The sequence below is a fragment of the Nyctereutes procyonoides genome, unplaced genomic scaffold (assembly GCF_905146905.1).
Source record: "Nyctereutes procyonoides isolate TBG_1078 unplaced genomic scaffold, NYPRO_anot_genome, whole genome shotgun sequence".
NCBI classification, from domain to species: Eukaryota; Metazoa; Chordata; class Mammalia; order Carnivora; family Canidae; genus Nyctereutes; species Nyctereutes procyonoides.
Genome location: NW_026575043.1, coordinates 712,161 through 730,512, shown reverse-complemented (window position 1 = coordinate 730,512; position 18,352 = coordinate 712,161). Strand labels below are relative to the sequence as shown.

Sequence of the window (18,352 nt, the reverse complement as noted above, 5' to 3'; positions counted from 1 at the left end):
AAGAATGCAGTTGGTGGACTTCAGGAAAAGATCCGATCAGGAAGAACTTCATGGACAACAAAATTAACATTGAGAGCACCAGTGTCACAGAAGACTTTAGAATGAGCTCCACTCTTGGTTTATGATAAAGTGTTCATTGTCATCTAGTGACATCTGCCTGAATCCTAAGACTTCATTTCATCACTAAGCAAACTATCTCATTTGAAAAGGGGTCACCTTTTCAGGACTCAAGACCCTACTAAGCTCCACAGAGTTGAAGGTGAAAAAGTAGGGTTCTAGAATTTCACAGGGCAGCATGATGTGGAAGGGCACCTTCATCCTATTAGATGACTTGATTGCCACTGGACCACATACCTTGAGAATTTCCCCAAAGAGTGTTGGGGAACACTGGTATAAGTCAGTGATACATATGTGTATTTCTGTCTTTAGAAACAAGCCATACCACATTACAGCATGGGCTTAGACCTTTTTTTTTTTTCACTTAATACATCTTGGAGATTTTTTTAAAGATTTTTATTTATTCATTCATGAGAGACACACACACAGAGAGAGAGGCAGATACGCAGGCAGAGGGAGAAGCAGGCTCCATGCAGGGAGCCCGACGTGGGACTCAATCCTGGGTCTCCAGGATCATGCCCTGGGGTGAAGGCGGCGCTAAACACTGAGCCACCCAGGCTGCCCTCTTGGAGATTTTTTAATCAATGCATATAAATCTACTTTATCCTTTTTTAAAAATAAATTTATTTTTTATTGGTGTTCAATTTGCCAACATATAGAATAACACCCAGTGCTCATCCTATCAAGTGCCCCCTCAGTGCCCGTCACCCAGTACTTTATTCGTTTTATTGACTTTATAACATTCTATTGAATGAAAGGACCATATTTTATTGGATGTTTAAAATGTTTTCTATATTTTATAATTACATAGTACTGAATTGAAAATCTTCGTGGATATGTGACAGCATTATCTGTAGCATCCTCATCTAGAAATAGAATTATTGGGTCCAAAAGAATCCTCAGGATCATCTAAAAATGGCCACCTCGAGGTGGAGTTCTCAGATCAAAAGGAAAATTTATTAACAGGTGCCTTTTATATGCTAGGTACTATGGCAGGTACTGGTTATAAATCAGAGAGCAAGTTAAGTTTGATACTTGCCATCACAGAATTTTATATTCTAAAGAAATTTTTTTAAAATATTTATTTATTATAGTCACACACAGAGAGAGAGAGAGAGGCAAAGACACAGGCAGAGGGAGAAGCAGGCTCCATGCACCGGGAGCCCGACGTGGGATTTGATCCCAGGTCTCCAGGATCACGCCCTGGGCCAAAGGCAGGCGCTAAACCGCTGCACCACCCAGGGATCCCAGAATTTTATATTCTACGGAGGAGACAGACCTTTAAAAACAGAAAAATATCTATTAATTGCAGCATTCTATGAAGAAAATAAGGGACCAGAGACAATAATAGGGGGATATGTTTGATAGGGTGGTCAGGAAATGCCTAAGAATGTCACATATAAGTTCTATGTGCTTTTACATTTTAATAGATACTGCAACATTTTGCAAACAAGATGTACCAGGTTACACACCTACATCACCAACAATATTGTACTTTTAAATCTTGATCTTTGCCAATCTAATAAATGAAAAATGGCATTTCATTTCTTTTTTTTTTTTTTTAAGAGAACGAGAGAGAGGTTAGGGAACAGGCAGAAGGAGAAGGAGAGACAGTCTTTTGTTTAATTTTATTTAAAATCAATTAACAGGGATACCTGGTGGCTCAGTGGTTGAGTGTCTGCCTTCGGCTCAGGACATGATCCTGGGGTTGGGGATTGAGTCCCATATTGGGCTCCTTGCAGAAGAGCCTGCTTCTTCCTCTGCCTGTGTCTTCACATCTCTTTCTCTGTGTCTCTCATGAATAAATAAAATCTCAAAAAAAAATACGCTCAATTAACATATAATGTATAATTGGTTTAAGAGGTAGAGGTCAATGATTCATCAGTCTTATACCCAGTGCTCATTACATCACATGCCCTCCCTAAATGTTCATCCCCTAGGTACCCCATCCTACTACCTCCCTCCCCTCCAGTGGTCCTCAGTTTTTTTTTTTTTTTTTAATTTTCATTTATTTATGATAGTCACACACACAGAGAGAGAAAGAGGCACACAGGCAGAGGGAGAAGCAGGCTCCATGCACCGGGAGCCCGACGTGGGATTCGATCCCGGGTCTCCAGGATCGCGCCCTGGGCCAAAGGCAGGCGCTAAACCGCTGCACCACCCAGGGATCCCTCTCAGTTTGTTTCTTATGCTTAAGGGTGTCTTATGGTTTGTCTCCCTCTCTGATTTTGTCATGTTTTTTTCCCTCTCTTCTGCTATGATCCTCTGTTTTGTTTCTTAAATTCCACATATGAGTGAGATCATATAATTGTCTTTCTCTGACTGGCTTATTTCACTTAGCATAATATTCTCTCGTTCCATCCATGGCATTGCAAATGACAAGATTTCATTTTTTTCTGATGAAAAAATAGTCCATTGTGTGTGTGTGTGTGTGTGTGTGTGTGTGTGTGTGTGTGTGTGTGTGTGGTGGACTGGTGTGAGGTGATAGCTCATAGTTTTGGTTTGTATTTCCCTGACAAGTGATATGGAGCATTTTTTCATGTGTCTGTTGGCCATTTATACGTCTTCTTTGGAGAAATGTCTGTTCATGTCTTCTGCCCATTTCTTGATTGCATTATTTGTTTCTTGGAGGTTGGGTTTGATAAGTTCTTTATAGATTTTGGATATTAACCCTTTATCTAACAAGACATTTGCAAATATCTTCTCCCATTCTCTAGGTTGCCTTTTGGTTTTGTCAACTGTTTACTTTGCTGTGCAAAAGCTTTTTATCTTGATGAAGTCCCAATAGTTCATTTCTGCCTTTGTTTCCCTGCTTTTAGAGATGTATTTAGCAAGAAGTTGCTATGGCCAAGGTCAAAGAGGTTGTTGCCTGTGTTCTACTCTAGGATTTTGATGGATTCCTGTCTCATATTAGGTCTTGCATCCATTTTGAGCCTATTTTTATGTATGGTGTGAGGAAATGGTCCAGTTTCATTCTTCTGCATGTGACTGTCCAGTTTTGAGGGAGAGACAATCTTAAGCCCCACTGAGACTCCCCACTGAGTGCACAGACCAACATGGGTCTCGATCTTATGAACCTGAGATTACAACCAGAGCCAAAATCAAGGGTTGGATGCTTAACCAAATAAGCCACTCAGACACCCCTAGGATTTTTCTTTATTAGTCTATTGATATGATGGTTTAAAGTTATAGGGTTCATAATATTAAACCATGGGTTAAGTTAATTGGACTCATTTAGTAGTTTTTTTTTTTCATTTGTAGGTTTTTGATTGTTTGGAACAATCACTGGCCAATTAATTTTCTATTTAAAATTCAGAACAATGAATAATATCTTGAGAGATGTACGGAAGCAGAGAGAAAAGCAGAAAACATCATTACAAAAAGATTAGCACTGCTATCTTATGCTATAGCATGGTAGCATGACTCACGATGCAATAGTCCCTCTATAGATCCTACAGAAGGCTTTTATTTTGAATATCTTAAGAATGGACCTGATGGAAACATATGAACCACCATTTTATTTATGAAAATAAGGATAATCCTGGAAAATGAAAAAATCTCAATTTTGAAAATTGATTTTTAAAAATTAGCGCATGTAGTCTATCCCATAAAGATAGTATTTTTATTTATTCTCATTTGTCCCTTACCCCTTCCAAAAGATATAGACTACTAAATAAGAAATGCAAACTTTGAATTTTTTAACAGTTTTTAAAACTCTGCTTTGTTAAGCTATAGTAATGGTTTTGTTTTTCATGGGATAGCCAACACACTGCCAATAATCTAAGCTGATGAATGATGTTTAAGAAGCCATCCATGGTAGGGAATTTAAAACGGGCAGTAAATGAATTAAGATATATTTACTTCCTTTTAAAATTAAATTTTGTTGGGATGCCTGGGTGGCTCAGTGGTTGAGCATCTGCCTTCAGCCCAGGGCATGATCCTGGAGTTGCAGGATTGAGTCCCACACCAGGCCCCCTGCACGTAGCCTGCTTCTCCCTCTGCGTGTGTCTCTGCCTCTCTCTCTCCGTGTCTTTCATGAATAAATAAATAAAATTAAATTTTGTTTATTCCTTATATAATTTTTGAAAAATATATAAGCCCTTCTTTAGAAAGAAAATCAGACATGAGTTTTTCATTTGAGAAAAAATGTTAGCTTCTTATTAGTAAAATACTTGCATTGATTGCATTTGTTTGCCTAGAGAAGTTTTAAGGTGAATATAATTATTATTTATAATATATATTATATTTGTTATTATTAAATTATTTAATTTAGTATTTAATTAACTTTTAAAAGATTCTTCCAAGCTTCTGGCACCCAAGAAGGAAAGGTTTTCTCCTTGTCATAATGAAACGTTTTCTCCTTTTGTTGTGATAATTTCAATGCTGAAAACACTGAATAAATTACCTGTCATAAAACAATGATTAGTATATTTAATGATTTTTCAAAACTACCATTAAACAAATTTGTTTAGATTTTTAAAAGTATTTAATTTATTGAAGAGTATAAAAACGTTTTTGGTAAGATGAACAAGAGGGAATATTTCTGTTTTCTTCTGCAGAATTATTTTGCTAAAGTGGTATCTGATGTTTTTTCCTCTGAAACCTACATTCACTGCAAAGTATTGCTAATTATACTTTTACAGTAATATACTTAAGTTTTCATTACCTTAAATCTTTCAATCCAAAGATATTTTCACTGTTCAATTTAATCAATTCTTTGCTGCTATGAAAAAAAAAAAAACCATCCCCCTACGCTGACATTTATTTTTGCCATTGTGTTTGATTTTTTAAATTGGGGAGAAATGGAAAAGTGTGTGTCTCTGTTAAATTTGTGAGTGCGCAAAGTAGAAATGCTGGCTCTTCGCGGTAACATTAAACTGAGCCGGCCTGTAACTTGAATATAATACACATTGCTTGCAGGCGAGAACCGCCGGTGCTCGCCCCTGCACGCCGCGGGTGGCGCTGCGGCCGGGCTGAGCTCCCGCCCTCCCAGCCGCGCGCCGGAACCAGGCACCATGGAGCTGCGGTCCTCTCGCCCGCCTAGAGCGGAGGCGACGGGGCGCGGGCGAGTGGGCGTTGCCGCTGGACTAGGAGCCAAGTCTGGCCATTCCTGCAGCCAGGTGCTGGGGTGCTCGGTGTGTGCGCTCTGGCGAGGAAGGCCCTGCAGCCCGGGGCTGGGGAGCCGCTGCTCCCTGGGTGCAGGGAGCCTTCTGCGACCGAGGGCCCGCGGGCCAGGGCGAGGGCCGGGCGGGGGGGTCCCGCAGCTGCGCGTCTGCTGAACTGGGCACAGCGCAGGCTTCGTCTGTGTCATCCGCTGACCGCAGTTTTCAACACATGTTGAAGGTAAGCCTTACAGGGTAGTGCCTAAGCAGAAACCTTAAGGACCTGAAAAGACCTGTGTGGCCTCTAGGGGCACGAGCTTTCAGGCATCTGAACAGCAAATTCAGAGGCCTCCAAGCCTGCTTGCCACACTCAGGAATCACAGGGGGACCGGGAGGGCAGCGAACGGGGGCCGAGCTGTAGACAACAGTATCCAGAGGCCTGGGACTGCGAGGAGCTGTGTGCAAGAGCTGTGCCGTGTACTGTTTAAGTAATTTGGTCGTTTTTTGGTGTGAAGAGTGTTTGAAGGGTTTTGAGCAGAGGAAAACCATGATCTGACTCATGTTTTAAAGCATCTGTAGCTGAGAACTACAATGAGATTAGACCATAGGGGCGCGAGGATGGAATCAGGGAAACTATCACAAGTACTTCATGTAGGAGATGAAGATATCCTGAACTTTGGTAGACGTGGTTAGTAGTGGACAGATTAATGATCTACCCGGAAACGGAGCCAGCAGGCTTCGCTGTTGGATCACACGTGGATTGTGCGAGAGAGAAGGCAAAGTCAAGTCAAGGGTTTAGAGCTCTTGAGGGAAAGATCTGAGGTTGAGCTTGGGGACCTTGTGTAAGTTGTTAAACTCTCCATGGGGATCCCTGGGTGGCGCTGCGGTTTGGCGCCTGCCTTTGGCCCAGGGCGCGATCCTGGAGACCCGGGATCGAATCCCACGTTGGGCTCCCGGTGCATGGGGCCTGCTTCTCCCTCTGCCTGTGTCTCTGCCTCTCTCTCTCTCTCTCTGTGACTCTCATAAATAAATAAGGAAAAAAAAAAAAAACCTTTAAACTCTCCATGTCTCAGGATCCTTCTTTGTGAAACGAAGTTTGCAATTGTGTCTTGATACCTTTGTGTGAGGATAAAATGCATTAGTACTCCTTAAGTACCAATTGTGCTGGCTTACTGTCTTATTATGCTGAGACATGAAGGGTATATGGGCGCTAATGAGAAAAAAATTGGAGAATTACTCCTTCCAGGCAGAAGAAATAAGATGGGGAAGGACCCGTGAACAGGAAAGAGTATCGGAAATTGGAGGAACTGAAAGTTCATTAGATCATAAGAAATTTTTAAGCCATATTAGATGTCTTTTACTTAATTCTAAAGATAATGATGAACCACAGCAGAGACACAATCCTTTTCCTTTTTAGAAATATAACTGTTCACAGTGTGGGAAATAGATTGATGGTCAGAAAGGCCAGCCACAGTAGTCTGGATAGAAGATGGTGTCAAGGGGATGAAGAGGAGAGGATAGGTTTGGTAGGCAGAATCAGTAGATCTTGATTGATCTGATATACAAGATATGATAGAAGAATGGAAGGGTCAGTTTATCATATTATTTATTATATATTGTATTTGATGTGTTTAATCACATTATAGAAATGACCACCATTAATTCAGCAACCTATGCTATACATCTGTATTAGAGTTCTCCAGAGAAGCAGAACCAATAGGAAATACACAGACATAGACACGCAGAGACAGATTTATTATAAGGAATTGGATCCTGAAGTTACAGAGATTGTCAAGTCCCCAAGATCTTCAGGATGAGTCAGTGACAGAGACCGGGAAAGCTGATGGCTTAGTTCCATTCTGAGTCCAAAGGCCTGAGAACTGGGTGATCTGATGGTACGGTTACAGTAGGAAGTAGGAAGGCCAGCAGGTTCGAGATCCAGGAAGAGCTGATGTTTCCATTTGAATCTGAAGGCAGGAAAAAAGCTGATGTTCCTGTGTGAAGGCAGTCCAGCAGGGAGAATTCTCTTACCTGAGGGAGAGTCAGCATTTTTGTTCTATTGAGACCTTCAACCGATTGGATAAAACCCACCTACATTATAGAGAGCATCTGTTTTACTCTACTGATTTAAATGTTACTTGCATCCAAAAATACTCTCACAGAAGCACTCAAAATAATGTTTGACCAAATATCTAGGCATCTCATGGTCCAGTCAAGTTTTCACATAAAGTTAACCATCACAATACCAAATTTTTATTTATTCTTTTAAAGATTTTCTTTATTTATCCATGACAGAGGGAGAGAGAGAGAGAGAGAGAGAGAGGCAGAGGGAGAGGCAGGCTCCGCGCCGGGAGCCCGACGTGGGACTCGATCCCGGGTGTCCAGGATCACACCCCAGGCTGAAGGCAGTGCTAAACTCTGAGCCACCGGGGCTGCCCTCAAACTTTTATTTCTGACTAATGATCATCACTTTCTTAGACTTTTTCACTTCTATTAAGAACAGTAGGATTTGACTTTTTAAATTTTAAGTCCATTTTTTAACGTATATTTGACATCTCATATATATAACATCTCCTATAAAACATATATCAGCTGGGAGTTACCATGTACACATACAACCAGGACTACATAGTAGCAGCAAGCAGTATTTGGACCCTAACTATTTTTTATACTGTTTTTTAAACCCAGGAGCCGAGGGGATCCCTGGGTGGCTCAGCGGTTTGGCTCCTGCCTTCCATCCAGGTGTGCAATCCTGGAGTCCTGGGATCGAGTCCCTCGTCGGGCTCCCTGCATGGAGCCTGCTCTTCCCTCCTCCTGTGTCTCTGCCTCTCTCTCTCTCTGTCTATCATGAATAAATAAATAAAATCTTTAAAAAAACAAACAAACCCAGGAGCCGATTTCACAATTCATTTAGATGAGACTAGGTATTCTAGAGGAATACCTCTTTTTATCTCTGTGAAATTGCTGTAGATGAGCTGCATTCAGGATTTATCTAAAAGTCTCCTCATTATTAGATTCATGTTAACCATTTAGTAAAAATGCTGCATAAGTGATACGGCACAAGGTCACTTGTCTCACTGTTGGTGTTGCTGGGCTTGATCATTCGATTGAGTTTGTGTCTGCCAAATATCTCCATTGTTTCCTTTGTAATTAATAAGCAATCAACATGGTGATCCTTTGAAACTGTGAGAGTGTCTTTTTGCCCAGTGGCTTCACCCATTTGTGGCACTTGATTCAATCAGTTATTTCATCAAGATGCAAAATGGTAAATTTTCAGATTTGTTATTTGTGCTCCTTCAGCTGGCAATCTTGTATAGAACAGTTTTCTCATTTTGTATGTGTGTTCTGTTTTTAGAAATGGTTGTTTCAGAGAGAAAGAAATTGATAGTAATTATTGGAAATGTATGAACCCAACAAAGGAGTACTGCTGCTGTTGTTACTACTACTGCTACCCTTTCTGTGGTTCTTTTCTTTTTTTCCATGATTTATTTATTTGAGTATGAGAGAGAGAGAGAGAAAGCACACAAGCCGGGGGAGGGGCAGAGGGAGAGAGAGAAGTAGACTCCATTGAGCAGGGAGCCCGATGCAGGGATGCAGGGCTTGTGATCTGAGCTGAAAGCAGACACTCAACTGACTGAGCCACCCAGGTGCCCCTGTTTCTGTGATTCTTGTTTTCACATTTTCAGGAGACAGTCCAAGGAAGTTTTTGAGCAGAGAGAGCAAAGGCTGACACTGGGGATGGCAACTGCACTGGTGAATGCCCATTCCCAGGCTCCTCTGAATCTGAAGAAGGGGCTTTGGACAGTGAAGGATCCCTGCTCTACTTGGGAACAGGTAGTCAAGCTGCCAGGAGATAGCACAGGCCTTGGACAAGAACCGCTGTGCAAACAGTTCAGGCAGTTGCGCTATGAAGAGACCACAGGACCCCGTGAGGCCCTCACCTGGCTCCGGGAGCTGTGTCGACGCTGGCTGCGCCCTGAGACCCGCAGCAAGGAGCAGATTCTGGAGCTGCTGGTGCTGGAGCAGTTCCTGACCATCCTGCCTCAGGAGCTCCAGGCCTGGGTGCGGGAGCAGCACCCCGAGAGCGGGGACGAGGTGGTGGCCGTGCTGGAGGACCTGGAGAGGGAGCTGGACAAGCCCCAACAGCAGGTGGTTAAGGAACAGATGTGCTCTTGTACAGAAAAGCAGGGATTAAGACCTTGGGCCAGAGAGGCGGGTGTGAGCTGAGCAGCAGACCTGTTAAGCTTTGGTTTGGTCTCTTTCCACTTTGCCTCCTCCCTGGGGTTTCTCTTTACTCTTTTCTTACATGGCAGTGTTTTCTGAGCAGTGTTCTGCTAAGCCACATGTCCCTAACCATCCCTATGTGTCTATACTTGCCCCTAGAACCCAGACCAGGCAAAGAAGCAGGAGGTGCTTGTGGAGGAGGCAGCTGCCATGGAAGCAGTGCAGGAGCCGTGGGTCCAGGCTGAGGGTGAAGTTCTGGAGCCAGAACGAGAGAAGGGTGAGAAACAGCTGTGGCTTCTGACGTGTGACAGACGGGCTTGGCGGTCCCTCCAGAGGCTTGACATTTGTGTTTGCTTTGAGTCAGGTTTATCGAGGAATAATCTACACCAGGTGGACTTCACTCTGTATGTGTCTGGGTCAGTGAGTTTTCACAAATGTGATAAAACTCAGTCATCTGATCACCACCACAGTCAAGATCTAGAAGATTCTTGTCACACTAAACATTTCCTCCCATCCTTTGCTTGATGTTTCTGTTCAGCTGATACCAGAGGCTTCTCCTGGCTGCCCTTCACCATCTTCTTCCTTTCACCGTAGCAGTCAATGAAAAAGGATTGGTGGTTTCTCACCTCAGGCAAAGAATCCTAGCCAAGTGCTCTATTACTCATTATTCTCTTGTTTCCTTCAAATTATTGTAGTATTTTTACTGTCTTTTGTTTCTAAATGTCACCTAGATTAGTTTTTTTCTATATTGTATTTGTCATTGAAATCCCTCTTTCTTGTTTCTGTTGCTTCCATTTTTTTTTTTTTTTTAAGATTTATTTGTGACAGAGAGCACAAGCGAGTGCAGGGGTGGGAGGGAGGTGTGGGGAGGGAGAGGCAGACTCCCCACTGAGCAAAGAGCCTGATGCAGGCTCCTTCCCAGGACCCCGGCATCATAACCTGAGCCAAAGGCAGACACCTCACCAACCGAGTACCCCCAGGCACTCCTTCTGTCGCTTATGTTTTTCTCCTCTCTCCAGGCTGCCAGAAGCCATGTGGCTGTCTTGTAGGCCTGCTTCTTCTTGTGTCCTTCACTGTCCTCCTGGTGCTTCTGTTGGGTCTCTTACCTCCTATTGATCCTCCATCATTTATACACAAATTCATTCATGCTGCTCCCGTCTATAAAACCCTTCAGTGAGCTGAGTAATGCTATTCTTTCTACATATATATTTTTTAATATTTGAAAAATTCCATTATAAAAAGGAAAAAAATAAAAACAAGAAAAAAACCCACGACCTGCAGAAATTCCTGACAGCGAGTAACAGAGGCCTCCCCTGAATGTTGTGTCTGCTGGCTTCTCAGCCACATATCTATAAGCATGAACTTTGTGCCAGTTTGCTTGAGATTTTTGGCCCTATCGGCTCCACATCCTGGGAAACCCTTCAGTCCCAGACAGATCAGGACAGTCAGACCTATGTCCTCGTCACGCTGTGGGTTCCCATCTTTCTGAGCTGTGTTTTGACTCCTGCTTGTTCCTTGCTGCTTCTCTCCTCTGAGCCTCTTCCTGCCATGTTTCTTCTGTCTACACTACTTTTTCCTTGCTTTCCCTGACTATTCCTACTCACCCTTCAGGATTTGTCTTAGACCTCCCTGCCTCCATCCTTCCCTAAATGCTCCTAATCTGACTGACTTCCCCACCTAGGCTCCTAGAGCTCCAAGATGTCTCCCATCAGAGAACGGATCATATCATAATATCATTGCTGGTGTATGTCTTTCTCCTGCTGGTAAAAAGCAGGGCTTTGTTTTGTTTCCTGAATCTGTCATGGCTCCTGGCCTCGAGCAGATCCTCAATAAATGTTTGATGAATGGGTCTAAAGCTTCTGTTACCTACTATCTGATTCCCCTGTTTAATTTCTGAGCCTGCTTCAAAGGTCCTCATCTTCTGGAAGCTTGCTGTGCAAAGTAGCTGAAAGAGAGGAGGCCTGCCTTTTTGTTTTTTGTTTTTTTTTTTTGTTTTGTTTTTTTTGTTTTCAGATTTTTATATGAGTTCTAGTGAGGGGGCCTGCCTTTTGTAAATAGTCTTGTAGAAATGAATTTATCCCATGTTGTCCATGATGCGCATGTATTTTCAATATGACAAATAAATGTAGTCACAGTAGATCCTTGACACTGTTCCTTGCCCCGAAAATGCTATTTTACACTCAAAGTTTAGGTTGTTTTCTGGTTTTAGAGCCACTCCTTCTTTTTAGTTGCTTATGTCATTAGATCGTTGCTGGAGAAGGATTGCTCTTCTCTTCCTTCAAGCCCGCCCTCCCTCGCCCATGGATGGCTGCAAGAGGACACACATGTGGCTTGCCCCACACAGGACTCACTGTCTCTGGAGTCTTATGGCCAGTCCTCCACTGTGACCTTTGGCGCTCATGTGCTCTCACTTTGCAGTTGATCTGCTGCTTTAATCTGGCTCACACTGATAAACTCGTACTAACTTGTCATTAATGCTACTGAGGACCTCTCTCTCCTGCTTTCTCGTGTCCTCGTTCAGGTTCCTAGCCTGGGAAGGCCTGTTCTACTTGCCCACTTGTGCCCATGTGTCTGCTCTTAGATTTTATTCAGAAGACATTTCTTATGGTCTTTTATGTACCAGACCTATGAGCAAATTATTACAGCACTGAGATGCCCTGTCCCTGTTGAGCCACACAGGGGAGCAGCTGCTGCTGTCCAAGGAGATCAGGAAAGTCCAAGACATTTTCGTGAACTTCATGTTACATCAAGGTCTTGTGGTCCAGTGGTTTTGATTTATTGGTGAGGATGCTGAGCCCAGAGGGTTTAAATTACCTGTCTTAGATTACATAGCTAATCAGTGATAAAATGGGCATTCTGTCTGCATCTCTTCATCTCCAGTGCTTTTTCTTTCTTATTGGCCTCAGGGCCATCAGTTGACTTTGCTTTTTTATACTGCGGCTGACAAACCATTTTCAAGGATGTACAGCTAAGCCCTTTGAGCCAGTTTGCTTGCAGAATGTGTGCTGCATGTCACATCATAAAATTCAAACCATTTAAGATAAGCTGCCTCCTACCACAATACCCATCCTCCCTTGAGTAGCCGCTGTTGACAAGTTCTCATGAACCATTGCTCTTATATATTTTGTGCAAACACAAGCATTCACAGCATTTCCACTTGGCACACATGGCTTGATTTAGATTTATTCCTCCCAAATGCAGATTCTCTTCCCAAAGCATCAAAAAACAAATAATTGGTGGTATATATTTAATGTTTCAGGTGAGGAGACAAGGACTGAGAATGAGAAGATGGTTGTAGAGACAGACTCTTGTGGAGAAGTGGAATCATCTAGGAAAGTATCTGAACCCTTAGAGCCTCGTTATGAGGACCCTAACTTGGAAAGGCAGCAGGTCAAGCTCAAGGCAAAGACTGAGTATAAATGCTCAGAATGTGGAAAGGGGTTCATCCGGCACTCAGACCTGATTAAGCATGAAGGTACACACATGCAAGGAAAGCTCTATGAATCTGAGGTGTGTCAGACTTCGAGTCCCACTGGACATCAGAAAATTCGCTCTAGAGAGAAAGGTCATCAGTGTCACGAGTGTGGGAAAGCCTTTCAGAGAAGTTCACACCTTGTTAGACACCAGAAAATCCATCTTGGTGAGAAGCCCTATCAGTGCAAAGAGTGTGGAAGGGTCTTTAGCCAGAATGCAGGCCTTTTGGAACACCTCAGGATCCATACTGGAGAGAAGCCTTACCTATGTATCCATTGTGGGAAGAACTTCAGGCGCAGCTCCCACCTCAACCGACACCAGAGAGTCCATAGTCAGGAGGAGCCCTGTGAGTGCAAGGAGTGTGGAAAAACCTTCAGTCAGGCCCTTTTTCTCACTCACCACCAGCGAATCCATAGCCACTCCAGAAGCCATCGCTGTAATGAGTGTGGAAAAGCCTTCAATTTGACCTCAGACCTGATTCGACATCACAGGATTCACACTGGAGAGAAGCCGTTCAAGTGTGACATATGCCAGAAAGCATTCCGACTGAACTCCCACCTGGCTCAGCATGTGCGGATCCACAATGAAGAAAAACCCTATCAGTGTAACGAATGTGGTGAAGCCTTCAGGCAGAGGTCGGGTCTTTTTCAGCATCAGAGATATCACCATAAAGACAGTCTGGCTTGATGGGGCATCATCTCCTCAAGGAATATCACAGAGGCTATGTTGACAAGCAAACAGCACTTTAGGAAGAGTCACTGCGGCCGATTCTAGCCTCAGAGAACTCTAGGGGGCTGAGCAGGAGACTTTCCACCTCCACTCGTGCTCAGCCTTTGGGCCACAATGATTTGACCCATGATGGGACTGTGAGAACCAGCTAACCAGCATGCTTCACTGCAGGACTTCTCTGAGCCTTGACCGTGGTAAACACATGACTGCGTACTTCAAGCAGCAGAGAGCCTCCTGATTGAGTTAGGGCTTTGAAGTCAGCAGTGATTCAAGTATCTATGGATTTATAGGCTCAACAGAACAAGAGGAGGTCAATATTTTTGCATCTGCTACAGAAACAACTGTAAAATAAAACTAATGATGTTTGAAAATATAGCACTTTCAAAAGTGTCTTAAAGTGCAGGTTAATGGGGGGCATTTCTTCCATGGTTTTACTAACCACCCCCTACTGGCATCTGCCTGCTCTCCCCCACCCCCAGCCAGCAGAAGCATTTTGGAAGGGAAAGAAAATTTAATTTGACCACTTCCCACCCCATTCTTGCTACAATACTTCACTGATTGAAGTTAGAAATCAAGGTTTTATTTGAAGTACAGAAGAGATTTCATAAGTCATATGAGTGAATAGTGCTGAATTAATCCAGGTAGCAACTGTCTTACTTGATAACTCCAGTGACAGGAGAGTGGCTCCTGCATAGACACTGTTTAGTAACTGGGGAAAGAAATTAGACTTTTTTCCTTTAATACTGATAACGAAATTTATTTTATTTTTTATTTATTTTTAAAAGATTTTATGTATTTATTTGAGAAAGAGAGAGCATGAGTAGGGGAAAGGCAGAGGGATAGAAGCAGACTGCTGAGCACAGAGCCCAACATGGGGCTCAATCCCAGGACTCTTGAGATTATGACCTGAGCCAAAATCAAGAGTCTGAGGTTTAGCCGACTGAGTCCCCCAGATGCCATTGAATAATGTAATTTTAAAATATTGCTTGTTCTGGAATTCTTTGGAGGTCAATAAAGTCAATTGAGAGGAGATCATGATTTTATACTGTGAATACTAAAATGTTGTAATGATGAAGAATATTGAGCTTAGGGGGGTGCACTCCTGAATCCTCATTGCTTGCTGTTTGGCAGTAGCTGCATAGGGTATTATGTCTGGAAACAGCGTCTTAGTCTGCCATGGGAATGAACACTTGTGTATTGGTGAGGATTTGGTTCAGCTACATATAGTTTAGAAACAAACTAAGAGTGACTTCACAAAAGCTTGTTTTTCTCTCAGATAGAAAAATCTGGAGACAAGCAGTCCAGGACTGATAAAGTGGTTCTGTGACACCGCTAGGGATCCTGCCTCTGCTCTTCTGCTCCATCATCCTGGTGCACACCATCAGTCCTGACATCACATGATCCTTGGTGGCTGCTGAAGCTCCAGCCATCACATGCAAAAAGACAGACGCATAAGGACAAAGAGTCCTCCAAGTTCAGCCAGCCCTCTGTGAACAGCCTCCCAGAAGTCACTTCAGCATAGATTGCAGGCCAAAACTTAGGAAAGGGAGTCTGGAGAGTGTCTTGTTCCGGTTTGCAGAGTGAATCGCTGAAAACTAAGCTTCTGTCACTAAGAAGAAAGGGGAGCATGAAGGCTGGAACAGCCACTTTGCAGTCTTTGATCCATTTCGTTCCACCTGCGTATGGCTGCGTGCAGGCTGACCAGGTGCCACAGTTAATACTGTTTCCTGGAGGAGGACCAAATCTGTAGAGGCAGAGCAACTTTTTGAGACACTAAAGAATTTCATGGAACAGTCATATTCCATTCCTTAGGGGGTCATAAAGCTGTGTTTCTTTTATTCTGCCTTGATGGATAAAATTAAGTTGGTATTGAAGATTTTCCCCCAAGTGTTTTGATGGCTGTGCTGAGGTCAGTACCTATCATTCAGCTCTGAGTCATAGTTTAAATCTGTTTGATTCTGTTCCATTTAAGAAGGAAAAAACAGAATGTCTTTATCATTCTCATGAAAAATAAATGAAAATGGCAAGAGTCAAAGTATGAAGAATGATATACCCTTCAATAACTGGAAAATTTAGCTTTCTTTGTGATGATTCTATAGTGCACACATTATAAGTGTTCTAAATTCATGGACACCTTAACTAGCCTACTCCCTCTCACAGTGCCAAAGGAAATTGTCTTCTCATCGGTACCGTGGGGGTGCACTCATAACCACTTGAACATATATGTTGGATACAGGAATATTTTAATTTTTTTTTTTGAGAGAGCATGGGGGCAGGGAGGGGTAAAGGGAGAGGGGGAAGAGAATCTCAAGCAGGCCCCACACCCAGTGCAGAGCCCAACTCAGGGTTGGATTCCAGAACCCTGAGATCATCACCTGAGCCAAAACTTAGGAGCCTGGCTCTTAACCGACAGCCAACCAGGCACCCCTGGATATAGGTATATTTTGATAATGTGCTTTTCTTCTCTATTTCTCAAAGATTATAGAAACATTGAACAAAGGGCAAATGTTATAACAGATCTTGAAGGTTTTGCTTGCAATGCAACACTTGTTAGGTGCCCTAAAAGGAAAGCTATAAGTCTATTCAGAGGATAGCAGCCCAGAAAGGATGAGCTGCATTGTGAAGTATCTTCTACTGATCAGCTTTTCTGTTGGGATAGTATCCTGTAATGTTCAAAAAATAACATTTCCTGCTCACTCCCGTTTAAAAAACTGATACAGTTATTAGTAAATGTGCTGTTAATTCATGTAGTATGGAGAAACAGGAAAGGAAAAAATAAAGCATCCTAATTTTCACCTGTCAAAAATAATCATTGTTTAGTATATGTATGTATATGCATATACACACATATATACATTCGTGTATACATGTATATATATGACAATCAAATGAATCGTGATTAGTACTGATAATTTCTGCTTAATTTTAATATATAATTGCCCATTATATTTATTATAGAAATTCATATACTTTGTAAAGACCTGAAAACATGTAAAAAAATAAATCATCCTGCTGCATGGTCTAGACATAATCTCTTAATGTATTCTGAGATACTCATCTTTTTTATGCATAGAAACACTTCACTTTTCTCACTGGACTTCATATCATTAACAGTTTTGATTTGTAAAAGAAAAGGACAATTTGCCTATCTGCCCAGTCCATTCTATCATTTCTGCCATGATCCTGAGTGGGCAACTTGCCATGTGACCCTTCTCTGACCACTGAGGATTAGACCAGGGTGGGGGACCTCTTAGCCCGGCTTGGTCATTTGGATACCCCCAGAAGTTTCATACTGGATCACAGATTCTGTTTGGTCTTTGTTAGGCATTTGAACAAGAAACTAATCTAGAGCTGGAACCATTTTTGTGGTCTTATGAAAACCAGATAGAAACAAACCAGCCCAGTGAGAAGTAAAAGAATGAAGACTCAGAGACTCTGGAGAAGTGACTCCGACCCTCCTCTCCTGAGGTCCACTATATTCCCAGTGGGTCCTGGGAGTCCAAGAAATGCCTTTGTTTCCTTGCCAGCAAATAAAAGAAATCCCTGATTAAGACACCCAGATAACTAAAAGTCTTCATTGAAGACAATTTCTTTTTTTTTTTTGAAGACAATTTCTAAGAAAGGTTGCTCAACATTCTGTGGTACATGTTTCTACCATTAGTCGTTTTAGTTTATAGTTTGTCACCATAAACAGTATTTCAGTGAACATCCTTGGACATACAGCTTTGCTCACTTTGTAGAATTTTCCTTCATTCAATTCCTGTAACTAAAATTAATGAGACAAAGAGGTAGGCACATTTTCTAAGGCTTTTTGATTCATTTTCCAGATTGCCCTCCAGAATGGTTATACTAATCTGTACCTTCTGTTAGTCTGAAAATGCCCATTTTTCCATGCCTACATCAAACCTGGGAATTATCCTTTTGCATATATGACATTCTGGTGCATACAAAATAAGTTTTTTAAGCGGTTTTTTTAAAGCGGTTTTTAAAGAATATTTTTGCTGTCAACGTTGGTCTCTTGGATGTTAATTGGTCATTTATAATTCTGATTTTGTGAACAGCCATACTTACATTTATTTCTGGATTTTTCTCTTAGATTCTTCTGCTTTTAAACAGCACTGCCCTTAAAAATAGGGGTTCTGTATATAAAATTTTAAACGCACATGCTCTTTGACAGATCGATTCTAATGTGTAGTAGTTAACTTGGGAGTTACAAGAGCATGTAAAGCTATTAAATGTTCTCTGCAGCATTACTTAGTGTATGTGTATATATATATATATATGTACGCATATACACATATATATGTGTACACGTGCACTATAAAACAGTAGGATAGTTGAGTAAACTGTGGGGCATCCATACAATGGAAAACTATTAGGCTGTTAAATAAATTCGTATGGAAAGATCTCCAAGGTAACAGAAAAGGCTGAGATGCAAATTCATGTTGTGATCCCATAAATGTTCAGTAAACAAACGTTGATTGATTGGGTGCTACTATGTGGCTGATAGTGTGCTGGGAAACCCATACAAAATATTAACAATGGTTAACTTTAGGGATGGGGCATTCTTCATTTTGTGGTCTCTATGCAAATTGAATTTTTATTGGGAATATATCACCCGCATACTTAAATTTTAGGAATTGGTGCTGCTTGCCACATTGTACTTGTTCCTTCATCGTCTAACCAGAAGCCCGAGAGGAGCCTCA

The 18,352-nt window shown here is 42.1% G+C and overlaps 1 protein-coding gene across 3 annotated transcripts; it reads left to right on the top strand.

Moving 5' to 3' along the window:
• The first annotated feature begins 5,197 nt into the window (after positions 1-5,197).
• ZSCAN26 (zinc finger and SCAN domain containing 26) lies at positions 5,198-18,346 on the top strand. Of its 3 annotated transcripts, none has more exons than XR_008664127.1 (5): positions 5,198-5,460; positions 8,906-9,368; positions 9,603-9,720; positions 12,703-15,555; positions 18,284-18,346. XR_008664127.1 is itself a non-coding variant. In XM_055322995.1 (4 exons), exons 2-4 carry the CDS (start codon positions 8,958-8,960, stop codon positions 13,602-13,604), a joined length of 1,431 nt encoding a protein of 476 aa, XP_055178970.1. In that variant the 5' UTR covers positions 5,198-5,460; positions 8,906-8,957; the 3' UTR covers positions 13,605-15,913. The 3 variants fall into 3 exon arrangements, 1 of the variants encoding a protein (XP_055178970.1); XR_008664128.1 differs by lacking the exon at positions 18,284-18,346 and having other exon boundaries at positions 12,703-14,287; positions 14,923-15,913; XM_055322995.1 differs by lacking the exon at positions 18,284-18,346 and having other exon boundaries at positions 12,703-15,913.
• The last annotated feature ends 6 nt before the right edge of the window (positions 18,347-18,352 follow it).